This window comes from Diabrotica virgifera, chromosome 6 (genome assembly GCF_917563875.1).
Source record: "Diabrotica virgifera virgifera chromosome 6, PGI_DIABVI_V3a".
NCBI classification, from domain to species: Eukaryota; Metazoa; Arthropoda; class Insecta; order Coleoptera; family Chrysomelidae; genus Diabrotica; species Diabrotica virgifera.
In genome coordinates, this window is record NC_065448.1 from 180,893,291 (window position 1) to 180,915,451 (window position 22,161).

The 22,161-nt window shown below is 34.0% G+C and overlaps 1 protein-coding gene across 1 annotated transcript in view; it reads right to left on the bottom strand.

Moving 5' to 3' along the window:
- Window positions 1–1,720: 1,720 nt before the first annotated feature.
- LOC114332409 (alpha-2B adrenergic receptor-like) overlaps window positions 1,721–22,161 on the bottom strand; it is a 93,161-nt gene continuing 72,720 nt past the window's right edge. Inside the window, exons 2-3 of the mRNA XM_050653117.1 lie at window positions 15,216–15,750; window positions 1,721–2,436 (exon numbers count right to left, since the gene is read on the bottom strand). Of these exons, the coding sequence (XP_050509074.1) occupies window positions 2,348–2,436; window positions 15,216–15,750 (624 nt within the window). The 3' untranslated portion in view covers window positions 1,721–2,347. The remainder of the gene's footprint in view (window positions 2,437–15,215; window positions 15,751–22,161) is intronic.

Here is a 22,161-nt window from a genome sequence, read left to right on the forward strand (position 1 = left end):
TTTTAACCAAATTTTTAAATAACAGAGATAAAAAAATTAAAATTTACCTAACTACAAACGACACGTCACTGTCCTGTGTGGACTGTCCAAACGTCACGTTGTATTTTACATTACAATATTATTTTACGTTATAAACATTAGTTGCAACAGCTGATAGAAAGGCTAAAAACAAAATTATGGCAACAAAAATAGCAACAAAATTATAACAAAAGACAATGCAATATTTTTTGATAGTCTAATGCAATGGTCGCCTGATTTTTTGACTTTTTGCGAGCAGACTTTTTAAAATTATAGAATGTCTGTGCCTTACGTTTGTGTAACTAATTTTGAATTGTTAATTTACGAATCTCTGCAGCAACCTTGTCATAATTTAATGATTTTAATTTCGCCTGAAATTCATCACATGCTGAACATGTGTCTGATCTTGGGTAACCAAATGACAAATTAAATTTCGTGTTAACAATTTGCCGATATGTAACGTAAGAAATTTTAATGGTCGGATGTTTTTCTTTGTAATGTTAAAACTCTCTAGTAAATACTTTTTCTTAGATTTGTGTAAACTGTAATGGGATAATCTAGTTTTAAAAGACTTTGTGGTTATATATTGCTTCACGCGATTCTGGATGCAACTTTCTATGCTGGCAACTATGCTTACCACGTTTGTCTTGTCCACAAGTCCCTGTAGCTTTTAAATTTTTTTTGTAGGTGTTCAATTTTGCCCTTAGTTACACCATGCATTGACATGAATGCTTTAAAACACACATTAATTTCTTGGGAAACTCCATTACGCTTAACTCTAACTTTATTGGAAGTGCCAAAGTCAGCAATGAAGAAGTACTACGGCTACGGAGGATGAACACAACCGCAGATTTAGTCAATATCGTGAAAGGCCGTACTTGGGACTTGAGAAATCAAGGCAGATACGAGCTACTCCAATGCAGTTTACAAGGTAAAATTGAAGAAAAAAGGGCCCCAGGACCAAGAAGAATATCCTGCTTTGCTAACCTGAGAGCATGGTATAGAAAGATCTTAACACAACTATTCCGTATAGCAACCAACAAAGTCATCATCGCCAGAATGATCCGCTAACGTTCGGAACGGACAGGTATCCTAAGAAATAAAAGAAACTTCTAACAAACATAAACAAAGGAAACTAAACGATTAACTTAAAATAAAAACGTAGTTAATTTTTGTTTTTTTTTTCAAGTGGACTCTCCTTGTTTTTACCTTTCACGCGTGGACATTTCCAGTTTTTATCCTTCGCACTATTATTTTAAATAGGCATATTTATCGGACGGTCCAAATTATTATGTACCAGTCTACTGTAAATAGTAAATACATAAAATATCTGTTAGATAATGTCACTATCTCAATTTTTTATAAAGTGTGACATTCCCTGTTTTTTTCCTTCACCCTTCATATGGTTTTTATGGAATTATATTGCTTTTATGCAATGATATTCCTTTATTTTGGTTATTGCAATAGGAGCAGTTTTTGGACAGGTTGTATATTAGTGCACCCAATAGCTTGACATGTAACTCCGTTGCCATATCCTCAAATTTTTCATAGTATCACAAAACATGCATTTAAGAATAGTTTTGAAATACCAATAAAGTAAAGTATTTTAATACAGAAAGCTCAAAAGGGGCATTTTAAATCAAAGTTAGTTAAAGTTGTTATAAAAAAGAAGATCAACTGATAAAACTTTAATTTATTGGTGATTCAAAACTATTTTTCAATTTATTAACAAGATAAAAAACTTTATTGGTGTTTCAAAACTACATATTTTTTAAATGCATGTAATTTGATAATATGAAAAAATTGAGGATATGGCAACGGTGTTACATGTCAAGATACTGGGTGCACTAATATACAACCTGTCTCAAATTTTTATACTTATTTACTTTGACATCCCTTCTTGAATGAAAATTAACAGTAACTTATCAATTACGTTAATTTTAAGAATAAAAATTATTTATTATTTATCTATTATACTTATCACTGATAAGTACACTAGACAAATAAACTAAAAGATTAGAAAATATTACTGAATAGCTGTAACAATAGTTTTGTGTGTGCAGTATTTTGTTAGGGAGTTGCTGTATCAAAAAAAGTTGATTCAAAATAATTTAAATACTGGATACTCCGCAGTTCATGTTCTACCAAAGGTTTCATCAAACTCATACAAAACATTATAACCGAAACTAAGTATAGTTTCCTAGGATAAGATTTGGATAAGGATTGTCGAATAATGTTAATGTCGATATAAGGCGCTAGGTGCGCTGCGAAACTGTGCAGTGCGGATCCTGTTACCAACGCACTTGTAGCAGCACACATAGGACATACATCACTTAAATAATATCCTTCTGAATGCTCTTCGGAAATCCTTATTAAAAATGGTATAAATAACGGGATTCAGTGCCGAATTCATGTAACCTGGAAGAAAAAAATTAATCATTATATTTCGGTTAAACATGGACCTTTCCGAAGAAATTATTAGAATAATATCCCAATTATTAATTTATTGTTTTCCACGAAATAATAAACAACAAAATATACAAAACTGGAATACATTGTAGACTGGATCCTAAAATTATTAGAACCGCCTTATGAAGTAAAACATTTTATTTAAAACTTCATTGTAGATCTCTTGTCCGAGAAATTTACAGTCTCGTTTCTTTAGTCCGATAACGTAAATATGTTAATTACGGCAGGTTATGTTTTGATTACGATTACGCTGATTACAAAATTTTGGACAAAAGTAACAGGTGTAAAATTTATTGAAGGGTCCTTTATACAATACAATTAATATAGCACTGTCTGATAAAAATTGGGTATCAGATAGCCAGTGCGATAAATTAAGAGGAAACAGTAGCGATCAACAGGTAGCCAAAACGCTTTCCAAGATTGCAGCTGTAATTTTGAATATTTTTTCGAGATATTTGGCACACGTATTCGTAATATAATAAAGAATGGCAGTACAGAGCCCAATTTGAAAAATATATTAATATGTGGAAATTACTCTTTAATTAAATACAATATTAAAAAAACGAGCCTGTACCGCCATTAAGAAGAACAAAAAAATACACTTTCTTCAAATAATTTTTTTTATCCGATGCCTAGATTTTGTGTCATTTTGGAACTACTAAAATTTTTTATTTCATTAGTAGTTCCAAAATGACACAAAATCTAGGCATCGGATAAAAAAGTTTATTTGAAGAAAGTGTATTTTTTTGTTCTTCTTAATGGCGGTACAGGCTCGTTTTTTTAATATTATATTTAATTATAGAGTAATTTCCACATATTAATATATTTTTCAAATTGGGCTCTGTACCGCCATTATTTATTATATTACGAATACGTGTGCCAAATATCTCGAAAAAATATTCAAAATTACAGCCGCAATCTTGGAACGCGTTTTGGCTACCTGTTGATCGCTACTGTATCACCTTAATTTAAAAATGTTTTGTCCTGACAATTTAACTATTTTATTTGTTTGTAAGCAAAATTGAAGATAATATTTTTTTATGGATTTGTCAAATCTTTATTTTGATTCTCGGAAAATAATGTGGTTCGTCGTCATTCACCACTGGTTTCAACTTTAGATAAAAAATGATTCAACTGATTTTTAGATAAATCTGGCAAGAAAGGGTTAGTGCCCTCTGTGAAATAAATCAAGTAATGAGGATAAGTTATTATTATAATTTTCAATGGACTACTTTTTAAGTTCTTTGAGGTTGTGAGACAGTGGAAGAGTTGACAAGTTTAAGTAACTTTAAAAGCTCTATAAATGACTATTATAAAACGATTATGATTCTATAGGAATAAATATTAGGACAGCCATCAAGATCAGCAATGCTTAAAGTCCATAAATAAGCCTATTACTAATTTTACAGAGAAAACTAGAAGGAAAACGAGAACCAGAAAGGCGAAGGATTTAGTGGCTGAAAAATCTACGTACGTGGTTCAACATAACAACCACAAATATTTTCAGACCATCAGTGTGCAAATTACTACAAATCGCTACAAGAAGAAGAAAAATAATTGAGATGCGAGATTTATCGTCGAATTCGTGGTTTTAGTCGGCCCACTGGGTGCTACCTATTATCGCTGGACATTGACGTAATCGTCTTGAATTGTGCAGAGAACGATTGGATTCGGGTAGAAATGGCATAGAGTTGTCTGTAGTGATGAATATTGATTCTGTTTAGGGAAGCATGCTTGGTGAGTGAGGCTCAGAAGACGACGTGGTAAACAAGGAAATCTAGGTTTCTCGTTTCTTGTCGAACGGTTATGATATTGGTTGCCATCTTTTATGATTCAAGGTCACTCCTAATATTTGTCAGAATATACATGACAGCTCATCGGTCAGTAGAAGAAATTCTGAAACTTCTATAATCTCATACCCTACCTTCAGACGTTCCAGCATCCAGTTATTTCGGCATGACAATGCAAGACCATACATGGCGAGATCCACCGTGAACTTCTTTGAATAATCTGAAATCAATATTTAGGCCTGGGCTTAGAGATCCTCAGATATATCTCCAACGGAACACATGTGGGACATGATGATTCGGAAATTTTTTAATTTAAAGCCTTCTCCTTAGACTTAGGGAGGAGTTAATTAGGACATGGAACGAGATACCTCAGGAGGATATTGACCACCTAATTCTGTAGCGAATCCAAGTGTGGGTTGCCTAACTAGGTGCATCAACATAATCTTATTAATTTACGCCTGTAATTTGTTTCAGTCATATTTAAATTTTAATCGTTTGATTATTTTGCCTGTGTAGTCTTATAAAAAAATAATTCTAAAACGTAATAATTTATAATGGGTGTTTGGATATACAAGGTGTTTCATTAATAATTGTCCATATCGTAACTGGGGAGACCTTAGCACAAATCATAAAATACGAAGATTTAACGCAAAACACTTAAATAAAATATTCTTTCTTACCGAGATACAGAGGGTTTTAATACAAATGTTCTAAAATGATTTTAGCCCATTGTTAAAGAACCTTTTAATATTTTTTGTTTAAACTTACACACACTTTACACATGTTAGGTTACTTTGACTAGTTTTAAAAGATAGTTTTCCGTTGTTACCAGAGGCGTGCCGTAGGGATATATATTTAATTTTCACCACTTTCCACTCTCACAATCTACGCCACTGTCGTAATAATCATTTCAGCAAGTTTTTTTTTATTTCTTGTTACTTTTTCTTTGTAACATTACAAACGTCATATCTTTGCTATTTTATTTTTAAATAATTATTTTACCTTATTTCATTAATAATTATCTTCTGTATTCGTTTTAACTTGTTCTTCCGTTAAAAACCTGTTTGGCGCCAGTTCTATAGGCAACTCTCTTTTCATCTAAGTCATACTAAACATACTTCATAATCTTACATTCTAGCATCTGATCTAGTCTTGTCTTATATAGTCGTTATTTCAAATTTTATGTTCTGTGTTGTGTGTTTCGCTGATATGACAGTGACACTTCATCGCTCGCTGAGACCAAATGGAAAGGGAGGTCTTATTCCTAAAAAGGGGCTTGAAGTTCGAATAATATATTTTTTTTTCAACACTTATTCTCTTGGGGTGAGTTTTTATTCCAAGCCTGTATTGATTTTTTATAGTCGTTCTTTTATAGTCGATTGTCAGGTCATGGAGTTGGGGTGTTTACATTGTAAAATGACGTGCACCCTACCCTTCGTGCTATGGCATGCTGGACGAGCCATACAGCCTGTAGTCAACACCCCGAAGTATGAGCGGGAACACAAAGTGTATTAATACTCATACGCTTATGAAACACACCTGGCGGATCATAAGGGCCTTCACATTTTACTTTTTTTCAACTAGTCTTAAGTGAAATGTCTTTAATCTTTCCTATCGGCCTCTCTTGGCTACCTCTTCTTCTTCCGACCCCGAATGGCTATTAGGTTTCCGAGGGCAGACGGGTCACTATATTTCTTTCTACAACCTACCTGCTCTTCACCGAATGATTGCCGGTATAAGCAATCCCCCACTTACTGACCAACGGCTTCGGGCGGATGAGTTGGTAAGTGGCAGGGCACTCTTTTGTCCTGAAACTGAGAAATCGGTTTCGAAAGCGGATGAACCCTACAGAATGGTCAACGGTATAAGAATGCAGAACGCAACGGGAAACCACTGCATTAAAGACTCATGGAGTATCCCTAGAAATCGTCATGGCTTGCAGAAATGACAATCAACAACCTACTAATCATGGTTCTCGGATGCCAAGATTCGGCAGGGGAAGAAACAACAGTAACGACAGGGCTTCCCAGGCCGTTAGTCAGCGAAATCCCTGTTCCCTAAATATATACAAATCCACCTACAAAATCGCTACATGGAATGTAAGAAGTATGTATGAACCTGGGAAACTGAGGAATATACAGCAAGAGATGATGCGACTAGATATCGATATATTAGGAATAAGCGATACAAGATGGGTCAGTTCTGGCGAACTCAATAGAGGCAATGGGCGAATCTATTACTCTGGAAGCAGCGACACCCAACACAGATATGGAGTTGCTATGATCCTCAGTGAAAAGGTAAAGAGATCAGTAACAGGCTTCGTTCCGGCGTCCGAAAGAATTATAATGTTGCAGTTATTGACAACTCATGGAAAAATGAACCTAATTCAGATTAATGCGCCAACTGCTGACAAAAATGAGGAAGAAATAGAAAACTTTTATAGCGAACTTCAAAAAACATTACAGTTCACAGCATCTAGAGACATAACAGTGATCATGGGTGATTTCAATGCAAAAATTGGCGAAGGAAAATGCTACCCTAATGTAGGGCCATATGGACTTGGCGAACGAAATGATAGAGGGGATCGCCTAATAGAATTTTGCCAGGAGATTAATGTTATAGTCGCAAATACATAAAGAATTACCTAATCGACGCCTTTATACATGGAAATCGCCAGCTGACAAAGACAACAAAATCGTCAGAAATCAAATTGACTACATCCTAATAAAGCACAGATATCGAAACTCAATTCAGGCAGTAAAGGCATATCCAGGAGCAGACGTATCTTCTGATCACAGTCTTCTTATTGCTAGGTTTCTACTTCAACTAAAAAAGATGCAAAAAAGCCACAACAACAATAAACTTAACATACAGAAACTTAAGTCAGAAGAAACAAAAGAAAATTTGAAACATGAAATCAACACAAATCTAGATAGAAACCCAGGAAATAATTGCAACGTAGAACAGCAGTGGCAATTCTTCAAAACCTCGATATTAGAGCCAAGTAAGAAAGTACTTACAACAACCAAATGTAAGAAAGAAGAATGGATGACGAAGGAAATTCTAGAGTTGATGAATGAAAGAAGAAAAAACAAAACAAATAAGACCCGCTATAAACAGCTTCAAAACCAAATAAGAAGAAAAATTAGGGAGGCTAAAGAAACCTACTTCTCTGAAAAATGTAAAGAAATAGAAGAACTTCAAAACAGATATGACAACTTCAACCTACATAAAAAAGTCAAAGAGCTAGCCGGAATAGGAAATAGAAGAACCTCAAATATATTGCTCGACAAAAACGGAAATATTATAATGGAGACAGAACGAAAACTACGACGATGGAAAGAGTACATCGAGGAACTATTTCATGACCAAAGAGAAGCTAGTACATCCGTAGATAGCCAAACCGGAGACGTAGGCCCAGAGATAACCAAATCAGAGGTTAGTCAGGCAATAAACTCTATGAAAACTAATAAATCTGCTGGTCCAGATGAATTACCTAGCGAGCTGATAAAGTTGGTCAACGAGAAAAACTTGGACATAATAGTAGAACTGTTCAACGCTATCTATACTACGGGAATCATCCCTAGAGAAATGTTGACATCAGCATTTGTGTGTTTGCCAAAAAAAGTGAATGCCAAAGAATGCAGTGACTACCGAACCATAAGCTTAATGTCACATACCTTGAAAATTCTGCTGAAAATTATCCACGTCAGAATACACTCTAAACTGGAGCTGGATATTAGCGACACTCAATATGGCTTCCGCAATGGTATGGGCACCAGAGAGGCATTATTCTCCTTCAACGTGCTGACACAGAGATGTTTGGATGTTAACCGTTCTCTTTACGTCTGTTTTATAGACTACAATAAAGCCTTTGATAAAGTAAAACATGACCGACTCATGGAAATTCTAAAAACTAAAAACCTAGATGAAAGAGATTTAAGACTAATAACACATTTCTATTACAATCAGCGAGCAATAGTAAGAATATAAAAAGAAACATCTGAAGAAATGGAAATAAAGAGAGGAGTCAGGCAAGGCTGCATACTATCACCTCTATTATTTAACGCCTCTTCTGAAGAGGTAATGCGAGAAAATCTTGAAAATGAAACAGTCGGCATAAGAGTAAATGGAGTCTTAGTTAATAACATCAGATATGCAGATGATACAGTAATAATAGCCGGTAGTTTACAAGACCTGCAAATACTCATGAGTAAAATAGTAAGGTGTAGTAGGGAGTACGGACTCTCTCTCAATATCAAAAAGACGAAGTTTATGAAAATTAGTAAAAACAACCATAATACTAACGAAATCTTGATAGTAGAGGGCCAGCAGATCGAAAGAGTAAAAAAGTACACTTACCTAGGAACACTTATAACTGAAAATAATGACTACTCTGCAGAAATCAAAGTCAGAATCGAGAAAGCACGTTCTAATTTTATGAAAATGAAAAAGGTCCTATGTAGCAAAGATTTAAAATTAGCTCTTAAAGTACGCCTAACAAAATGTTACGTATATAGTGTACTATACTATGGACTGGAATCATGGACGTTAAATGTAGAGACAGTGAGACGACTTAACGCCTTTGAAATGTGGACCTATAGAAGAATTATGAGGGTTTCCTGGGTAGATAGAGTTACGAACAATGAAGTACTGAGAAGAATAGGTAAAGAGAAGGAAGTTGAACTTACAATTAAAGAAAGAAAACTACAGTATCTCGCACATGTGAGATACATCTCGCGGGGCGAGAAGTATGGCATCTTGCGACTCACAATGCAGGGAAAGATAGATGGCAGAAGAAGCATCGGCAGAAGACGAATTTCATGGCTGAAGAACCTCAGAGAATGGTTTGGATGCAGCTCAAAACAACTATTTAGAGCTACTGCCTCAAAAATTAAAATAGCTATGATGATTGCCAACCTTCGTAGCGGAGATGGCACCTGAAGAAAAAGAAGTCGTTTTTTCCTATACCTAACCTTCCATGTCTACGAGCACATGGTCAATTTTAAATACGTATTTCTTACTAATTTACGTATATATACGTGTAAATCAAATTTTAACTAGCATCAATCATAATTCAATTTAATTTACCCGTGCCATCTACTAGTTTTTGAATACTATTTGGCAAAGGTACATTTTGGTTATAAAATTCTTGATTGTCACTTATATGCATTATATCTTCTAGGTTTTTGGGATAAAAGATCACCGTCCTCCCTCCGGGAGCTTCAACAATCCTCAATCGCCGGCGATACAACAACGAGGAACAAATCATCTAGACCAGTGATTTCCAACCGGGGGGCGATCGCCCCCTTGGGGCCGATTTGAGATTTTCAGGGGGCGATAGAGCGAAGGGGGCGATATGGGGGGCAATAGAGAAAAGGGGGCGATAAGGTGGGCGATTAGCATCTGGGAAACGAGAAATTGGTAATAGAGAAGAAAAAACAATATTTTCGATCGGATATCCATAGGATAATAAAAAGTAATTAAATGTACACCAATGCAGGTAATAATAACACAAACATCTCGTCTAGTAACAGAGGGCTATGGATCATGATACAATTTAATTCTATAGGTAAGTAATACATTATAATTAATTTTGCATTTTCCTTTTATCGAGCTTTCGTATTGGGCGAACATCCGCACAAAAGAGAAAGGGATAGAAATTGGATAAGAATGATGAGAGTAGGTACCGACCCTGCCGATCTGACTCTAACAAAAAGTGTACGGCCGAAATTGTGGTCGTTTTGTCATCTATCTATCTTTTGCCCTTCATTTGTCCAAAGTTGAGCGTAGGCCTCCCTCTTATTTTTCACTCTTCTTCGTTCAGTGCTAATCCTGTTCATCTGGTCACAGCGTATCTTTTTGGGTCATTCGACCATCTCATCTATGGTCTGCCCTTTCCTCTTTTACGGTCTCAAGGTCTCTAGTGGATTATCGCTTCATTCCATCTTCCGTCTTTTTGTCTGTTGTTTTGTCATGTTTTCCACTAGAGAGTAGCTGCATGTTTGTTTAGATCTTTCACTTTGGTTTTATTTCTGACCCATGTATTTTTATTTTTGTCACTTAGCTTGATACCCAGCATCTTTCTTTCCATTGCACTTTGAGTATTGGCCATCCTTTCCATATTTTTCTTTGTGAAGGTCCATGTCTGTGCTTCATATGTAAATATTGGTCTTGTCACAGATGAGGTAAATAAAATTAAAGCAAAACCAAAGAATGATGGAATATTTCGTACACTCTGACACTCTGTAAAGAAAATGATGAGATATTTAATACATTTCTACTCCAGTACTACATACGGAAGTCCGCTGGCTTTCGAAAGGGAATTGCTTACGGCGGTTCTGCAGTCTCATGGATACTGTTATAGAATTTCTTATAACTACTGACCCCACACTGAGTACAGCACTACAAGAGAAGCGAAATGATATCGCTTAACTATCAGATATTTCTGAAAAATTTAATGGAACGAATCTGGAATTACAAAGGAAGAACATAAATATGGCCAAAGCGAAGGGAGTAGTCGGAGCATTCATTGACAAACTATATATTTTTGAAGAAAATATACAGAGAGGAGATCTGACCAAATTCCCCAGAAATCATCATGTGGTTATTCTGAGGATCTTAAAACATATTGCCTCCACCTTGGAGGGGATTTGAGGTACATAGCTATTAACCAACATTGAGCCAGACATAAAGAAATTATGTTAGTATCACCAGGCCCAAGGGAGAAATTAACAATTATTACTAACCATGTTCACCAACACGTGGACAAGATGCAAGAGGCACAAGATCGAAATAGAGGGAAAATTATGAGAGAGATCTATGTCCAGCAGTGGACAAGCGAAGATTGAATGATGACTTACCATGTATCATTTTACGAAATGTAAAAATAAATCAATATTGTACTGATTAATTTTTTGTTTCAATTTAATTGGGGAGGGGGGCGATTATAGTATTCACAACTGGTGAAACCTGTCTAAGGGGGGCGATCATGGGAAAAAGGTTGGGAACCACTGATCTAGACTGCAACAACTAATCTAGACTGCAAGTAACCAACACCTGTAGGCCTGGTGGCCCAGAACATCCACGTCGCCAGAGCCAGTTGCAGAACCAACAGCAGTACCATTCGACATCAAGAAGTTAACATGGAAGCAGATACCAAACGCCATAAGTATAATCCAGAAATTGTTAGTTTTTGGCAAGAATTTGAATGTATTTGTTAATGCATTTAATAAGTCACATTTTTATTCTATCTTTATTGAACAATAAACATGATTGGTTAAAATATTGTTTTGTTTGCTTCCATTCTGAATTTTCATAGTTCATGTTTAAGATTAATACAAGACGAATACACAACTTGGGAGACTGAGCTAAGCTAGGGTGAACGATAGCTATATTGGTTGGTTCAAATATTATTTTCGAATGATATTTCAATTAGCTGGGGTAGTATATCGTGTCATTTGTTTCAACATAAATATCATCCTTTTGTCTCATTGCGATAAAGTAAGTAGTTGTCAAGTTATTTGCGTTTAACATTTAACTACACGCGCTAGCGTACTTTGTACGCCAGATATAAGAATTCTACTGGAAATACACACACCGGCAAAATTAGCCGAACACGTTAAAAATGGGACATGTTTGATGTCTCGTATTTCATAAACCAGTGGTCCGATTTGAGTTATTCTTTTAGTGTGTTATAGCCTTATTATTTAAGAATATCGCTGTAATAATATTGTTGCTAGACAGGTAAATACCATTTTATACCGGGTGTACCAATCATACTGTGTTTTTTTTCTTAAAGTTTGGAACACCCTGTGGAATATTCTAGCATATGTAAAATATTAGAATTAATACTCGATTGTAGACTTAGGCTTGATTAACATTTTCCTTTTCGATTCATTTACTTATATATACTCATAGTAGGGGAGGAAAGTATACTAAATTTGCAGTTACTCGAGCGTTATGGAAACCTATTGGATTGTGAAGGGTATGTGCTAAAATCAGAAAAAGGTTAAGTTAAGTTTTCCATAAAGTGGGGGACTTTTCATTTTTTAATTTAATTTTCCATTTGAAACAATCATTTTTCTCCGATTATAGCGCTATCTATCCATAATTCGAATAAATATGTCGAATAAAAGTTGCTTATTTTTACGTAAAGAATCGAAATCTACAATAAAAATTGGGGCTCCTATTTAAGATTTTAAATTAAATACCACACCCCACCTCCGTGGTGGCTCGTGACACCCCACGGAGAGGGGTGGGGGGTAAATTAAAAATTATAAATACGAACCCTGCGATATTTTGCGAAATGAACATCAGATCGTAAAACTGCAAAATACACCTATTCAATATTTTTCAAAAATCTACCGAATGGCACCAAACACGACCCCCCACGGAGGTGTGGTTGGGGGTTACATTAAAATATAAAATAGGAGCCCCAATTTTTATTGCAGATTTGGATCCTTGACGTAAAAATAAGCAACTTTTATTCGCAACATTTTTTCCTATTTTGGATAAATAGCGCTATAATCGGAAAAAACGATTGGTGGAAATGGAAAATTAAATTGAAAAATGGAGAGTCCCACACTTTATGGAAAACTTAACTTAACTTTTTTTGGTTGTAGCACCCACTCTTCACAATCCACTCCAGGTCACAAGATCGCTCGAGTAATTGCAAATTTAGCATACTCTTCTCCCCTACTATGAGGATTTATTGATAAAAAACATGGCTAGTTGTTAGAGCACATAACTTTTTTATTTTCCAACATAAGCAAATGAATCAAAAAAGAAAATGTTAAGAAAGCATAATTCTACAAACGAGTTTAAATTTTAATATTTTATATATGCTGGAATATTCTACAGGGCGTTCCGAACTTTAAGAAAAAAACACAGTATGCTTGTTACACCCGGTATAAAATGACATTTACCTGTCTAGCAACAATATTATTACACCGATGTTCTTAAATAATAAGGCTATAACATACTAAAAGAATCACTCAAATCGGACCACTGGTTTATGAAATACGAGACATCAAACATGTCCCATTTTTAACGTGTTCGGCTAATTTTGCCGGTGTGTGTATATTTAAAATTTTTTTGACCTTGCTTATTTTTCTAACCTCTCACTGGAATGTGCTTTATAATTTGGTTTTAGTTTCGTTATAATCGGCGTTCTGGAAAGATCGTAATTTACATTTTATTATTTGTTGTTTCCGGTGGTGGACAATATATCCCAGGATTATATTACTATAAGTCGTAATATAAGTACATATTTTAATTGTTTTTTAGTCATTATGGCAAAAAATATATTTTTCTTTATAAACAATACTTTTTCTCCTGTAAAAAATCACATTTAAAAAAAATTTTTATTAGTAATTTTATTTATCATGGAATCCAGTTATTCCATGATTCCAGTTATAAATCCCAATTGGCTTACTGAAAAGGAACTCCAAGTATTCACTGATGCCGAATAAGGTTTATAACAAACAACTAATCGTATTTTTTCAAAAAAAAATTAAACAAATCCGCTGTTTTTAAGTGTATTTTCTTGTGGCGTACAAAGTACGCCACGCGTGTAGTTATGTTATAACTTGATGCGCGGATAGTTAAAGGTTAAAGATAATGGATTCCATAATACTATGTATTTTAAACTACATTCAATAAGATTATGTGTCTAAAATACATAATTTTATTGAATCCATTACATTAAAATGCAAATAACTTGAAAACTACTTACTCTATCGCATTGAGGCAGAAGTACGATATTTACGTAAAAATTAACGAAGAATCAAAAAAACACGCTGAAATGACTATTACGAGAGTGGCGTAGATTGTAAGTGGGGAAAAGGAAGTATATATCCCTTCAGCACGCCTCTGGTAACAATGGAAAAATATCTTTTAATACTAGTTAAAGTATCGTGTAAACTGTGTGTCAAGTTTAAATAAAAAATAATAAAGTGTGCTTTATCAATGGGCCAAAATCCTTTTAGAACATTTGTAATAAAACACTCTGTATCTCGGTAAGGAAGAATATTTTATTTAAGTGTTTTGGGTTAAATCTTCGTATTTTGTGCTAAGGTTTCTCCAGTTATGATATCGATGGCTTAGTGTGAAAACCTCGTATCTCATTAAATTACAATTTTACAGGAGAGGCAAAAAACTGATTTTCTGCATAATATAACCTAAAAACAAAAATTACCGTTACATATTTTTAATTCGAGCAAATTGAGAGAAATATCTGATATTGGCCTAGATCTAAAAGTGTTAAATGTTGCTATTAAATTGGAAAAACAAATATTAACTATGAAAAACACGTAAATATCCTTTCAGTATATAGAGCCTCTGCCCAAGTAACTATGATAACCTCGTATATCTTGATATATGTGTTTTTCATCTTAAATGAGGTTGTGTTTATTATTATTTACGAGGTTTTCATTTTTCGTAGCTTATTGCACACCTCCAAATACTAGGTTGATACAGTACAAATCTTTTGATTTAAAGTTCATAAAATGTTTCTGTATGCAGGACTACCTTTTACTGTTCACAAAAAACATTTCTCCAAGTCGAATCTCTCAAACAAATACTCCAAATTAAGTACCAAAATCTTGGTTATAAATATACCTGGTATTCACACTAAATAAAGAGAGCAATTGATATACGTGGTTTCTTTTTTTTGGCTGTAGAAAATAGTCTAGTGTATTTGGATTTTTTCTAACAGTTGTAAATCGTGAGATACAAGGTTTTCAAACTAAAACCACCAAAATGTCATTTTCGAAAAAAAAAATGAGATACGAGGTTTTCACACTAAGCCATCGATATGGAAAATTGCTAATGAAACACCCTGTATATCTATGTCACTTAATATAATTAATGGGTGTTTGGATTTATATCTATATCACTTAATATAATAGAATTTATGTAAATTGTTTAAAAACTTACCTAACCAAAATGCTGTAGAAAAACAGATTGGAGGAATATCGTAGGCCAACCTTAGTATATACATAAAGAAGAACGGCAGCCAACTTGCTATAAACGAACCCATAATAAGTCCTAAAATGAGAGTTGCTCTCTTTTCTTTCTGCCTCGCCAAACGCCTTTTTTCCCGCTCGGGGTCCTTAGGTTTATTCACTCGCGGTACTACGTACTCTACTAAGACTTGTTCACTAGTCGGCGATTTGGGAGGCTTCTCTTCGTTCCTGCTTCGTGGCGTGGGATGTTTGTTTCTCCCGAAGATCGGTTTGCACAATCTGAGCTTCAAGGGCTTAATAGCTGCGCACTGCGCAACCACACCCGAATCGGAACTGCTGGGATCGAACTCGCTCACCATATCGGTGTCGATACCCATCGATGGCTGTCGACTTCGCGCAAGCGCCGCGGCCTGCTGCTGCAACTCGCCGTTGACTGACAGCGTCGACCCGCTAAATTGACATTGCGCTAAGGGGTTGCGCACTACTTGACAACCTGGTGTAAGAACCTGCAACAAAATAAAACATTATTAAAATGATGGTAGTCAACAATATGGAAAAATAATTACACTTTTTATAATAAAACGTTTTCATTATAATATAAGAGCTGTGAGACATTTTTGAGTAGGTATTTTAGGCAACCTGAAAATTTTTCAGGTGACTTTTCTATGATAGCCTAATACAAAAATGCCGGTCTGGCTGGAGGGTAGCGGTTATTTTCCCCAAAAATCCCCCCCAAAGTTAAAAAAAGGGCAAAAATTGATATTACAAAAAATACCATTGACGTGACTTTAAAGTAAATTTAAATATTCAAATATAAAGAAAATAAACAGACCAGGCGATTTGAGGGCGATTTTAACTCTGCAAGATACTTGCATGGGCGTCCCAGGATTATTTTCAGGGGATGCATCTGAACTTCACAAGATTTCATCTGAATCTGTACATACTATTAACGAGTATAAAATATACAACTATACATGCATAGCTATGTACACTCCTTCCGGGCAGGGAGGTGCAATTGTTATTTTGACAGGGTATTTTTTAATATTAAAAATAAATATTCTAAAAAAGACAGGTTTTTTTTGGTGAAATTTTCCAACTGCCATGTGATCAAACAAATTACGGGTGCATATAAATGAAAAGCGCTATAGGTAAGCACCAGTGTGAGAAAGAGCGTATACCGATAGCTGTTTGCGTCCTCTGTTCTAACTGAGCGAGTCCGTTCGCTCGAGAAAAATCACGTGACCTAGCGATAACCATGTTGTTGTAACTTTTTCTTAATTAAAGGAAAATAATACGTACTATACAATACAGTGATGAGCAAGCTAATAACCGGCAAAATAGCTCAAAAGGTTGAAAACATAACACATTGCGAAACAAAAAGAGTTTCATCTCTTTTTGTTTCGAGATGTATTATGTTTTCCATCTTTTGAGCTGTTTTGCCGGTTATTAGCGCGCTCATCACTGTAGATTTTGCAAATATGATAGAAAAAAAAAACAAATGTATTATTATAAATATATAGGTAGAAAAGTATTAAACTATAGACTAAATTAATTCTGTGTCTTGTACTTCTTCTTCAAACTCCTCATCTGAGCTTAAATATTCATTCTCTTTTTCTTTGTTAGACTCCCCTCAAGACTCAGATTCGTCTTCTACCTAATCTGTAAATAGTTATAATATGTATTTAGAGTTAATTAAAAGATTATTAGTGATTAATTAATTGAGTTGCTACGTATTCTTTCTTTTAAAACCAATACTTAATACTTTTCCTTATATAACCAATCACATCAGGTTTTTTATTTCTTAGTATATGACCAAAGTAGCTCATTTTTTTCCTTCATAGTGTTGAGTATTTCTTGTCTAATTTTCATCTTCCTTAATGTTTCCGCGTTTGTTACGTGTTGTGTACATTATTTTTTTACATTATTCGATAACACCACATCTCAACAATGGCAAGTCTTTCTTCAGATGCGCCCGTGGTTGTGCAGGCTTCGACTCCGTACAAAATGACAGAGAATACGTAGCAAATCAATTAATTAATCAGTAATTAATTTTTAATAAATTCTAAATGCATATTACAACTATCTACAGTTCATGTAGAAGAAGAATCTGAGTCTCGAGGGGAGTCTGACGAAGAAGAAAAGAATGAATATTTAAGCTCAGATGAGGAGTTTGAAGAAGAAGTACAAGATTCGGACACAGAATTTATTTAGTTTATAGTTTTATAATTTTCTACCTATATATTTATAATAATAAATTTGTCATTTCCTATCATATTTGCAAAATCTATTGTATAGTACGTATTATTTTCCTTTAATTAAGGAAAAGTTACTTAAAAAACTATAATATATAACAATTACTCTAACGTTTCGAGGCACAACAACATGGGTATCACCAGGTCACGTGATTTTTCTCGAGCGAACGGACTCACTTCGCTAGAACAGAGGACGCAAACAGCTATCGGTATACGCTCTTTCTCACACTGCTGCTTACCTATAGCGCTTTTCATTTATATGAACCCGTAATTTGTTTGATCACATGGCAGTTGGAAAATTTCACCAAAAAGCTGCCTTTTTTAGAATATTTATTTTTAATATTAAAAAATACCCTGTCAAAATAACAATTGTACCTCCCTGTCCAGAAGGAATATACATAGCTATGCATGTATAGTTGTATATTTTATACTTGTTAATAGTATGTACAGATTCAGATAAAATCTTCTGAAGTTAATATGCATCCCCTGAAAATAATCCTGGGACGCCCATGCAAGTATCTTGCAGAGCTAAAATCGCCCTCAAATCGCCTGGCTTGTTTATTTTCCTAATATTTGAATATTTAAATTTACTTAAAAGTCACGTCAATGATATTTTTTGTAATAACAATTTTTACCCTTTTTTTAACTTTGGGGGGGATTTTTGGGGAAAATAACCGCTACCCTCCAGCCAGACCGGCATTTTTGTATTAGGCTATTATGGAAGAGTCACCTGAAAAATTTTCAGCTTGCCTAAAATACCTACTCAAAAATGTCTCACAGCTCTTGGACCATTATTTATAGGACCCAATATAGAATTATAAACTATTTTGTTGTTTCAATTTCTGTCATAAAAGAATTTGGTAATCGACTATATTTAAACTCATATAAACCAAAGAAAATATTTAAAATGGTATATATAATATTTATAATATATAATAATTAACTTATAAAACATGAACTTTAATTATATTAACTTTTAATTATTTATTTAAAAAATTAAAAAAAGATATACAACAGCTGGGTTTCGAACTTGGGACCTCTCGATCTGCAGTCTAATGCTCTACCACTGAGACACCATCAATTTGTAATTATCGATTTGTTGACGTATTTTAATATGGAATCTAAATGTCATTGCATTAGTCACATTTTTAAAATAAATGGTAATCAAAAAAATCGATTTATCCATAATGAAAAACTGGAACAAACATGTAAACCGAATGGAACCAGATAGATTAGCGAACATCTGTAAAAACAACAAGCCATATAGCAGAAGACCCGTTGGAAGGCCGCCTAAAAGATGGAAAGACAATGTACAGTCAACAACAACTGAAACAGAATAAGAGGCAGACAAACAGGAGTAATCCTAGTCGCAAGAAGAAAAAGAAGAAGAAGATTTATCCATATAATAGCAGTTAAATATTACATCTTTAGCGAGTTCTGAGCTATTCTGAAAATTTCAGGTGCCTAGGTAGCCTAGAACTCTGTTTAAAATGGAATACAAAATTTGCGGTAACAGTGACAAAGACGAAGACAAGATGTAAAAACGTTTTAAAATATAATACAATGTTGCTAAAAGAGTTTAATAATTAAAATTTTATGCTGCAAAACGAAATCAAAAGACGTTCTATATTTCAGTTTGTTCAGACAACGTCATGAAAACCCATTCGTTTCACTCTCATTAGAGATTCTCAGAGAGTGTATACATATGTACATGAGTAGAGGCAGTCAATGAAGTTAAAACATTAGATGAGGTAAATATTGGGTAACAATCAACCATAGTATTTTAATTTCAGTTATGTTTTTGTAACATCAATTCATAAAGATGTACTGCAATGAAATGCGTTTTGTTAATTTTTTTTTTCTATTCTTAGGCCCGGTTGTTCAAACGCTAATCAAGAAGTTGATTATAATTAAGTCCTCTTAACAACCATCAAATAACAACATCCCTCATTCGTACGTCAACCATTTGATTGTAATCAATTATGTTAATTATCATTATGATAATTAACATAATTGACTGATTAATTAATTATTAATTATTAATATAATTCATAATTCATTAATAAATCTCATAATTGTAATCAATTATGTTTTCAGCAACCCAAACAAAGTTGACATTGACAGTTGGTGACAGTAATTAAATATTTGATAATGATCAGTTGATTCCATTTTTGATTAGCGTTCGAACAACCGGGACTCATACTTTCATATGTCACTTATGATTTCACTGCCTGTTTCATAATGTGCTTCATTATGATACAGATTTTCATTACGATACAGATTTTTAACCAATAGAATCGCGGTAAAGGTGGTACACGAGCAGTGACCAATGACAAGTCAAATACCATACTCTTTGACAGTTCTCAATATGTAAACAATCTCACTAATTTAAAAATTAAATATTTTTAAATCTTAAAATAGGGGATGATGAAGGAAATCCAGATTTAGAAATTTGAACCACAAAAACTTGTAAAGAATATAAATATCTCGGATTTGTAATATCTAAAGAAGGAACTACCAATAGGCCAAGAAATGAAGAATTTTGGCTCGCAATTTTTTCGTCCAGCATGGATTTACTTTAAATTTCCACAGAAGGTAGGGAACAGCCCAAGGATCATTTTTTATATAATGCCGCTGTATGCTAAAACCTTGGGGGGTGGTTGCCACCCCATCTAAGGGAAGGGAATTTTTTGTTACATTTTAATCATAAAAGTCGATGAAAAATGTGATTCTAAGCAAAAAATGTTCTTTGTGTTTTCTTCGTAAAGCTAATATTTATCGAGTTATTCGCGGTTGAAAGTAAGAGTTTTTCGACGAAAAAATCGACTTTTTTAGAGGGATTTTTGAGAATAACTCGAAAAATATACATTTAATCAAAAAAAATGGAATAAAACAATTATATCTTTTAGAAACAAAACAAAATCCTTTTTTTATAAATTTTCTATGACCAAGAAAAACCGAGATACGGCATGTTAAAGGTTAGCTTTTTTCGTCAAATGCATAATTTGAAATATTCAAAGCTAAATAACGGGAAAACTTTGCATTTTTCGAAAAAAACTTATACAATCTATTTTCAAGCATACAATTAGGTGTTTCAAAAAAAGAAAGAAAAAGTGTCTAGCATAACAATTAAGCGACTTATGATCAAAATAACGTCGGTACGGTATGTTTAACAGTAAATGGTTGAGTTCAATTAGTTACCACTATAAACATCCTAGATTAACCGATAATAGTATAAAAGGCCCGGTTTCAGGTAAAATTTAAATATGTTTTCTGGTAAAATTTCTTTGCTTTATTATGGGAGTACCGTCTGGTCAGTGTTAATTGTCAAAAGACCAACTCTGTCTACCTCGGTTGCTTATCGCTCCGGGTGGGTCTTAACAATGGGCCAGGTCAGATAAATTTAATAATATTTACGACCGCACTAATTCAACTCAACCATTTACTGTTGAACAAACATACCTACTTTCTTCTATGAAAGAATCAGTGAAAAGAACCCCCTAAATATCCTCCTAATTAAAATTGATCTTTACCCTTCTGTAATTATTTTTAAATATGTATTATCAACACAATCAAGAAGTTTGACCCATGTAAAAGGCCTAATTTTAGAAAATTTGGAGTTTAAAGACAAATTGATTTTTTGCAATTTCGTAACTTTTACATTTTTCTTCAAAATATCTCCGAATATACTGTTGATACGAAAAAAATTATAAAACACTAAATTGTAGCTTTTGTAATAGCTAAAATTGTCCTGTACACAGATTTTCTATACAGTGAAAATTTAGCGAAGTATTATAGCTGTTAAAACCTCTATTTACGAGCAAACACCCCTTTATTCGAGCCCTTTAAACTCACCCCACTTAAAAACTAAGAAATTTTACGGAATTTAATTTACATATCGTTATAGCTCTTCAAAAACCCTACAAAATCATATTTGAAAAAACTTTTTGTCACAAAAAATAAAGGAGATATATATGTTTATAAAACGAATTTTTTTTTCAAAAAATTCGAAAGCCCGAAAATTCGAAAGAAGACGAAGATGATATCGATCTCGATGAAGATAACTAAAAAACTATTTGTATTTGTATTGGTATTTATATATGTAAATTCGTATTTTTGTGTAAATAAATGTTTGTGTACGTAATTCTACTTTTCTTTTGTATCTCTCTCTCCTGTCGTTTCCCCATTACTGAGGATCGTGATTTCTTCCAATATTCCTAACAATGTTTCTCCATTGGTCTCTATCTTCAGCTGCTCTAAAAGCTTCGCAGAATGAGTTTCCAGCTGAATGCTTTATTTGGTCAGACCATCTAGTTGGTGATCGTCCTCTTGATCTTCTCCCCGGAACGTTTCCAGAAACAATTAATCTCTCCAAACTGTCGTCACCTCTGCGGAATACGTGACCAAAGAATTGCAGAATTCGTTGCAGACATATTGTGGACAGCCTTTTTTTTAATATTGAGTTGGTTTAGAATGGAAACATTTGTCCTATGAGCTGTCCAAGGTATGCGCAGCATTCTTCTCCAGCACCACATCTCAGAGGCATCAATTTTTTGGCGCTCGCATGCGCGAAGAGTCCCTTTTCTTTTCTTTTGTATAGATCTATTAAATTACTGTTAAGGGGTGAAATATTATGATATTATATCCTAAAGCATAAAACAATCA